Source organism: Manacus vitellinus, unplaced genomic scaffold (assembly GCF_001715985.3).
Source record: "Manacus vitellinus isolate BGI_N305 unplaced genomic scaffold, ASM171598v3 scaffold_19_pilon, whole genome shotgun sequence".
In the NCBI taxonomy this organism is placed as follows: domain Eukaryota; kingdom Metazoa; phylum Chordata; class Aves; order Passeriformes; family Pipridae; genus Manacus; species Manacus vitellinus.
Window position 1 is genome coordinate 2628810 of NW_021939395.1, and position 8458 is coordinate 2637267.

The following is an 8458-nucleotide window of genomic DNA, read 5'->3' on the forward strand; positions in this document are numbered from 1 at the left end:
GTCGTGGGACGGCACAGCTTCGCACTCGTGGTGCCCCTGGCTCACCTGCAAGGAGGGCATCTCCTCATCAGGTGCGTGGGCGATGTCGTTGGCGGCGCCACGCTGGGGGCTGGGCTGCCGGTGCGTGTCCTGCCGGCGCTTGTCCTTGCGGTAGTAGAGGGCGGCGAAGGCCAGCACGTTGAGGAAGAGGAGGGAGGCGCCCACGGCGATGGTGACGCTCAGTTCAGTGGAGTAGTCGCGGGGGCTCTCGAGCAGGGTGCCCGCCTCTTGCTCTGGGCTCCACTTCTCCTTGCCGTTCTCGCTGTTGTAGGCGGGGGAGATGGCGGGGCGCTTGGTGGTCCAGATCTTGCTGTTGGGCCGGCGGGTGATGTGGGAGTTCTGCGTGGTGTCGGGTGGTGGCACTTTGGTGGTGGTGGAGGTGTAGTGGAACATGTCGTGCAGGTTGTACAGGTGGGGAACCAGGTGCTTCCAGAAAGCCACCTTGGTGGCCCGGTAGTGGTCACGTACCCGTGGCTTCAGCCCGATGTGCAGGTACAGCTGGTCACGGGGGTTGTACTTGGACCAGGCCACCTCCTCAAACCGGTTGGCCTTGGTGTGGATGAACTTGGTGTCCTGGGGGACGGGCTTGTTGGGGTCCCTGTGAAACACAGGCAGAAAAGAACTAGCACTGGGAAAGGCCAAAGAAGCAAGGAGGGAAAGCTGGGTGCAGAGATGGAGGCTGGGGACGTCTTTGCCAGTGGTGGCACAGAGTGTGCTGGCAAAAGGTCCTGCATGTCTGGGCAGCACCCCAACCCTGGGTCAAGCCTCATCCATGACAACCACAGACAACCAGCCTCCCCACCCCTGCGTTTGGCTGGGTCCTGTCCCAGGGACTGCCCACGCTCTAAGCTTCTGGCTTTGTGGTTGAGGCCATGACCCCAGTGAAGGTGCAGCACACAGACCTCTGGGCTCAGGGGGCTCAGTGTTCCACATCAGGCATGACAACCTCCCCCACCACAGCACGGTCTAGAGGGGTACAGCTGCAGTGAGTACAGACCCCCAAGGCACAGCACCCATCCCCACTCACCCTGTCTTGGCAAAGTTGGTCCAGTAGGTCATCACCACGGCGCTGAGCATGACGTCGTTCTTGGAGAAGTTGCAGGGAAAGAGGTCTGTGGGGCCAATCATGGGGATCCCAAACACATAAGGCACCTCATCCCCGTGGGCTGCGTCCGACCACGCAGGTTTCATCAGGCTCTGGCAGTGGTGGTAGAAGGCGTAGAAGTAGGTGGGGGAACCGTAGCGGGCGTGCAGGTCAGCTGTCACCACTGATGGCTCTACCCACTGGTGGTCAGTGAAGAGGGCCACCAGAGTCTTGCGACGTGTCTCGGGGTTGTCCCGGTCGGCCCAGTCTGTGTACATGAACTTGATGGTCTCCCTCAAGGTGTCCTTGCCCTCGGGGTATCCGTACAGGTTGTCCACAAAGTTGGAGACTGAGTAGTCAAAGTCACTGCCTGAGACGCCATCCTCGGGGTCCACCACACCCTCCACAAACTTCAGCCCCTCACCCTGGTTGACCCCCAGCATGATATCATAGTTGAGGAACTCGCCCTGCTCCATCAGGATCTCTGGGTCATCCGGGATCACATCCCCGTCAATGACCGGCCCGAAGGCCACATGGTAGCGAGCCGGTTGGATGTCTTGCTCTACCAGCTCCTTGGCACTCTTCTGCCGCAGGCAGTCCACCATGTCCACCGTGTCCAGCACATTGCAGCCCACCTTGTCGGCCAGCATGCTGGTGTACTTCACGGGCTGGTAGTTCACTGCCCAGCTGGAGAGCGCGGAGCCACTCTGGATGATGGCCCTCTGGAAGAGACCTGCAATACAGGCAAGGAGTGGAGGAAGTTCTCAGCAGGGTTCCAACACCCCAGCACTGCAGCGCAGGATGCAGCGTGGAGAAGGCATTGATGCTCTTTTATCCCTGCAAGGACCCAGCACTTCAGCCCACACCTGGCCTTGACCTGGGCTTTGCTGCTGAGCCAGGCTCACACAGGGGTTCAGCTCAGGGCCACTGCGAGGGTGGCAGGGTGACAGCTGGACATGCAAGTGTGGGGGGATGCTCCTGGCAGCAAACAAGGGCTGCTGTGCTCCCTGAGGATCCCATTGCAGGGGATGGCCCAGCATCTTGGTCTGGTGGGTGGAGAAGAGGAGCCATGGCTGCATCACAGCCTGGCCTTGCTGAGCAGCCCGTGCCACTCCAGCCACCCCAAGGACATGTTGCCTGAGCCCCCGAGGGGCACACACTGTCCCTGGCTCAGCACCATCCTCCAGTCCAGGTTGGCACCTGCTTCACTGAGCAGCCAGGCTGCGGGCTGGCAGCAGTGGGAGGGTTAACGCCTGCTCGAGGGCACTTAACCCTGCGTGTCCCACCCCAGTGCTTTGTCAGAGTCCCCCTCGACCCCCTCCCTGCTGCTTCCTGCCCAGCTGGGGCTGCTCAGTGCCAATCCGGCCCTGCAGGAGCACGCTGCCAGACGCACAAAGAGGGCCTTTCTGCCACCAGGAACACAGAGGGAGTGGACTTTCGCCCTGGAAAACGAGGCCACAAAGGCCCTGGCCCAGGCAGAGAAATGCGTGGCTTCGCTCCAGTCCCATGTCAATGGTGCTTGTGCTCAGAATACAAAGGGTGGTGAGGAAGCAGAGCCTCCGGGGCTGTGAAAGGCAGCCAGTCTCAGTCCGGGGTGCACCCCAGGGTCCCTGCTCTCCGACCAGCTCTCTTCTGCACCCCAAGTGCTGCCTGCACCCCTGCCAGTCCCCGGCACTTGCTCACTACAGGGGACTGTTTAAGGTGATCTCTGAATGGTGCTGGCACAACACTGTGCTGGTCTCGGGGCTGTCCCCAGCACCCTGAAGTGCAGAGAACCTCTCTGCAACCAGGGCTGTGCTGCTCTGCAGGGAAACATGCACCTTCCTGCAACAGAAGTGTTCAGAGGCTCCTGGCTCCTGGCCACCATGTCCATAGCTCTTGTCTGCACGCACAGCCCTTGCTCTGCCAAGTACCTGACGTACAGTCCCATGCACTGGGACAAAGAGAAGTCACAAGCTCTGTTTGTCACCTCCCAGTGCCCTAGAAAGCCATACCCAGCCTACAGGCTGGAGACTGGCCATGGGTTTGCTTGCTCTGCACCATCGTCCATGTGCCAAGGAGCCAGGATGGGGTATCCTGGTTCTCAGGAGATGCTGTCCCAGCAGCAGCTATACTGCCCCTGCCAGCAGCATCACTTCCCAGACAGACCCCCTAGGCTGGGCTCTGCCCCTGCCTGGGGAAGTATGGGGCAGCTGATGTCAGCAGCAGCTGGTCATGTCCCTGATGGAGTTCCTTTACTGTGTCTCTCCATGGCCATGTCCTGATCCAGGAGGACCCAGGAGTGTGCAAGAGTCTACACTCATCACGTCCTCCCCCTCCATGCCAGCACCTGGCTGAAGCCCCACAAGCACCCTGGGCCTCTCCAGCCTTCTGGGGCCCAGGCAAGGTGGTGGAGCTCTGCATTTTGGTCACTGGTGTGGAATACACCTGCCTGCAAGGGCTGAGGCTGGCAGGGAAGATGTGGATCTCCCAGGCAGCCAGACACTGTGCTGTACCAAGCCTCCAGGGTCTGCCTCTTGCAGCACCTGGCAGAGCAGGCATAAATCAGCAGCTTCATTAATTACTTTTGATCACTATGAGTTTTATTTTGATGCAATAAAAACAAGCCCACCTGGTCTGCAGATTGCATCTTAGCACAGCTCCCCTGCCATGTTCCAGAGCCAGCTACCTGTCCTTGGGGAGATGGGTGCTCTGGCACAGAGGGTTTTTGAGGTAATTTTATGGCCATTTGGTTTTATGAGACACTGGTTGCAGCACTGAGCACTCCCCTCACACCTCACAGCATTTACAGCTCCCCTGCCACATCTGGGAGGGTGCTGAGCACACAGCACCACTGAGATTCAGGGGAGACCACACCACAGGCATTGGGGCTGGACAGGGCAGAAAAGGATACAGGGTTTAGTGGCAGATACAGGGTTTAGGCATTCAGGTGCAGGATTCAGTGGCAGAAAGCATAGCATCACCTGGAAAGTACTATACTAACAGGACTATTTTTTGTGGCTGGAAAGTCACAAGAAGTAGCCCCTCCAATCCACCCTCAAACTCACTCCATGCTGCTCTCTCCATCCTGGGCCACCTGGGCAGCCAAGCACACAGTCCTGCACTCCTGTGATGGAAAGGAGCACCCTAAGAAGCACTGTGAATGCATCACACACAGTGTTCCCCCACCAGCCTTTCACACTCAATATGGGCAGAGAAAACACTTTTTCTTTCTGCGGCAGCTCTCAGCCTGCAAAAGACTTCCCATCATCAGCCATCAGCCCTGCTGAGGTTCTGAAGGTCTCCATTCCTGTGTGATACCCAGGCTGCTGAGCAGGGCTGCAGCTCTTCACATCAGCTTCAAGTGCAATTTGGAGTGTGTCTCTCAGGTGCAGATTCACACCCATGTCTCCTGCCCACACGTGTCCCTTTCTCCCCTGTCCTTGGGGACACAGCACTGGAGAGAGTTGCACCCTCATATAAAGCCTGTGAGCATGTCCTTGGCAGGCTAGTCCCCCGTGGATCACATTCAGTTCAGGCTTTGCTCCTACAATTTCCTTTAGGAAATTTATCGAGAACCTTTAGTCTCACAGTTAATTTTTTTCCCCAAATGCTTGATGTAAATGTCTTTGCAGGCGGTTTACATGCATTTGCTCTTATTCCAACACAATCTTTTAGCATAAATAATTCCTTACTTTATCTAGAGTAAACACTCTGCTATATTTACAGATATCAATCATTCTACTTCCACCTGTGTTTTGCTAGTCACAGCACTTCCAGCTCTCCCAGTCTCACAAGATGGGGCCCTCCATCCCTTCTCAGGCTCAGGTCTGTTTTCCCTTCTATTCCAGTGTGAATGCCTTTCCTAGCACTGAGATCCATGTTCCTTGTGCCCTGCATGATGCCCTACCCCCCTTCCACATCTGCACATGGACAAGCCTGAGCACCAGGGCAGGATGCCACGGGAGGGGTCCCCACCTCTCCCCATGCCTGGGTGCTGGCCCCAGGCTGCAGCATTGTGCACTGGGAGCTCCATCCCTGCCTCCCACGTGTTCTGCCACTGGCCTCTCCCTGCCCAGGATGAGAATGTTTTTTTTCCCAGCCCCGGGTCAGGCTCTCACCAGCAACTAATTAGAAAGCAGCCCTGGCTTTGTTAGGCTGGGCAGTGGGACCTGCGTGGGCTCCCTTCCCTAGAGCAGCATCAGCGGGGTGTTTGCTCGCAGTTGCAGCATCCCAGGCACAGCTGACACCTACCTTCAGAGTGGTGGGAGAGGGTGAGCAGGCTGACACAGGAGGCACCGATGCCGGAGCCGAAGACCGTGATCCGCAAGGGATCTCCCCCAAAGAAGGCGATGTTCTCGCTGACCCAGCGCAGGGCCTGTATCTGGTCCAGCAGCCCATAATTGCCCTTGGCAGCCTGGTCCCCTGTGCTCAGGAACCCTGAGGGCCAAGGGGAGCCCAGTTAGGGATGAGGAAGCAGGGAATGTCCTGACCTCCCACCCCCCTTCCCCAGGCATAGGGGAGCTTGTATGGGACCCTGTACCACTACAACATGAGACCCCACTACCAAGAGAGTTCTAAGCTGGAGCAGGGACACCTCGAGCTCCAGCCACCCTCTGCACAGCAAAGAGGGACGAAAGGCTGAGAGTGCAGTTGCAAGCCCTGGGGAGCCTCTTCAGCCAACAGTGACAGGGTAAAGGGCATAAAGCTCTGTCCTACCCATACCACCACCTGTGCTAAGAATGGCTCAAGACAGCTCACACATGCTCCAGGGAAAGCTGAGAAAGCATCAGCGGCTGCAGGAAGGCCGAGTGCCTGCACAGCCAATGCTTTCCATGGACCAGCACGGACTGGGGGAGGCCCAGTAAATGTAAGGAGGTGGGCTGGGCAGAGAGGAACTGATTGCAGCTTAAAATACAAAGGCTCTCAGTGAGGAAGAAGCTGAGAAGTTTTCAACAGCAAAGGGAACACCCAAGATAAGTTATCACCACTTTTGTTTGGTTTGACTCTAAGCAGGAAGCCAAAATCATGATCCCGAGTTAAAATCCAGGCAGGTAATCCCAGCACACAGGGAGCGGCCCCAGTGCTGTGCTGGCACTTGGAGGTGGTCTGGCTGGGTGTGGTGCACCACTTCAATGGAAATGATGAAGGCACCACTTAAGTCTAATGTCATATTGTGACTCACGTCTCTTAAGTTTGCACCTATTCATCCTAAAGGGGCAATTTTTAATTTAAAAGGTCTTGAGTAGGTTTATTTTTACTGAAAAGCTTATTTTCTACCGGGTAACTGTCATCTTCTGCAAGAAACTCAGGGGTCTGAAGGCTATCAGAGGGATGTGCTGTCTCAGGTACTAGCTGGGAGCCCAACTGCCAAGGGAGAACACCATGCTAGGCTGGATGGCTAGTAAGAGAGCCAGCCCTGACAGCAGCTTGGCTGGGAAGGAGCTTTCCCCAAACCTTTGCACCCCTTGTTCTCCCTGCTGCTAAGGGAAGCAGCAGTGTGCTCCACACAAGTTCCCTGTGTCTCAGCCCCTGGGGGTTTATGCTGCAGCAAGCAGGGCACTGCACTACCTTTTGACCCCATGTCCTCATTCTGCCTCTCTAGGTCACCAGTGCTTGTGGAAATGGGACTGCTGCCCTCCTCTGTATGGCACCTGACACCCTTCTGTGGTCCCCTCTGCAGGCGGCCAGGCCATGGTGGGTAGTTGAGGGGGTCCCAGCAGCTCAACTGGTTTGGAGAACAGTCTGTGCCCAGGGAGGGAGAGCTGCCAGGTCCCCAGGACAGCCAGGCAGTACCCGCTGGCACCTCACCGCTCTGAGCCCTCTCAGGAGGAGATGCTGGGTAAACACATTTATTATTCATTTAACCACAAACCAATATTTGCTTTCAGTTGAGCCAGTTTGTGTAAATGAGCCGGGGGGGGGCCGGTGCCAGGACCCAGACTGCGCTGCGACCGCGTGCTGGGGGTTCTGCCACGTGGCACCGCGCTTGGCAGCCGGGGCGGGAGGCAAGGGCCGTGCCCGCAGCGCATCCCGCCGGCCCCACGCCCCCCTCCGCCCCCTTCCCGGCTGGTTCAAGCCCGGTCAGACACGGGGGTTGTCCCACTGCCCGGCTGTGCTGACGGCACAGCCCACGCCGGCCAGCTCATACCGAGCACTCCAACGCGGTAGTTCAGGGTGATGACAATCACGTTCCCGTAGCTGGCCAGGATGCTGCCGTCTATCATGTTCCCCGTGCCCTCCATGTACGAGCCACCGTGGATATACACCATCACCGGCTTGGCCCCGCTGTCCCGGATGTCTGGAAGGAGAGGTGGTTAAACACAGGACCCCACCGACGGCCGCAGCACCCTGCCCGACAGGCAGACCAAGTACAAGGGCAATGCCAGCTGCCAGGACCAGGGAGGGGGCTTAGGAGCCAAAGCCAGAGCTCTCCTGGGGGGCCACAGCATGGACCTCCAAAGCCAAACACCACTAAACCAACCCTGCCAGCCCTTCTCTGGGTGGTGGCAATCACTGCACCATCCCCACACTGCTGCTCCCTCGGGGGTCTGAGCACAGTGTGGGAGGGGTGCTGGCTGGACCCCACTGCTCTTCCCCAGAGCTGGGCTCTGGCATCGTGCGGGAGCCAGACCAGCTCTGTTGTGGGCGGGAGTTGCAGAGTCCAGCGTTGGGATGCAGCCCCACATCCTGCCTTTGGCTGGACCCAAGTGCTCCGGGAGTCCTGGAAGCTGGCATTGTGGGGGGGGGCAGGGATGGGGGTGTGCAGGACCTAGAAGGTGGAGGGGCCACTGACGTGTGCTCCAATGTCTCACTCTCTCACCCTCCCTTCCCATCCCCCTAGGAAGGCAGAGACCTGCCTGCTGTTGGGATGTGAACCCACGGCACCCCAGTGCCCAGACACAGACATGGTGATGAGGCAGACGGTGTATGCACGTGTGTGTGTCAGGGAGGTGAGCACAGCATCTGGACAAGGACAGGGATGAGGCATGGAGTGAGGATGGGGAACAGGACCCCGAGGGCCGGGGAGGAAGGACTGCAGGAGCCTGGGGGACAGGGAGCAGCCACGCTCCCTCTCTCAACTGGTCCTGTCCAGGGGACATCCTGCCCCTTCTGCCCCACTGGCCTGTGATCCCTCATGGAGTCACATCCATCCACAGGGGAATAACACCCACGCTTGGGCTCCTGGTGCATCTCGCCCATGTTACACAGAGGAGGTGGTTGCACCCATCACGGACTCAGTGCCAAGTCCCAAATGCCTGTGCTGGGCTGGCGAGCCAGCACTGATGGACTTTGCCCTCCCTCGTGCTCTCCCGCACCCAGTACCTTGCTCGGGTGGGCTGGCAGTGCCTGCTT

General features: G+C 58.3%; 1 protein-coding gene across 1 annotated transcript in view; it reads right to left on the reverse strand.

Moving 5' to 3' along the window:
* Window positions 1-98: 98 nt before the first annotated feature.
* Window positions 99-8458, reverse strand: part of NLGN3 (neuroligin 3) — a 19012-nt gene continuing 10652 nt past the window's right edge. Inside the window, 5 exon segments of the mRNA XM_029959158.1 lie at window positions 99-383; window positions 385-637; window positions 1067-1856; window positions 5357-5542; window positions 7254-7403. Coding sequence (XP_029815018.1) covers window positions 219-383; window positions 385-637; window positions 1067-1856; window positions 5357-5542; window positions 7254-7403 — 1544 coding nt within the window. The 3' untranslated portion in view covers window positions 99-218.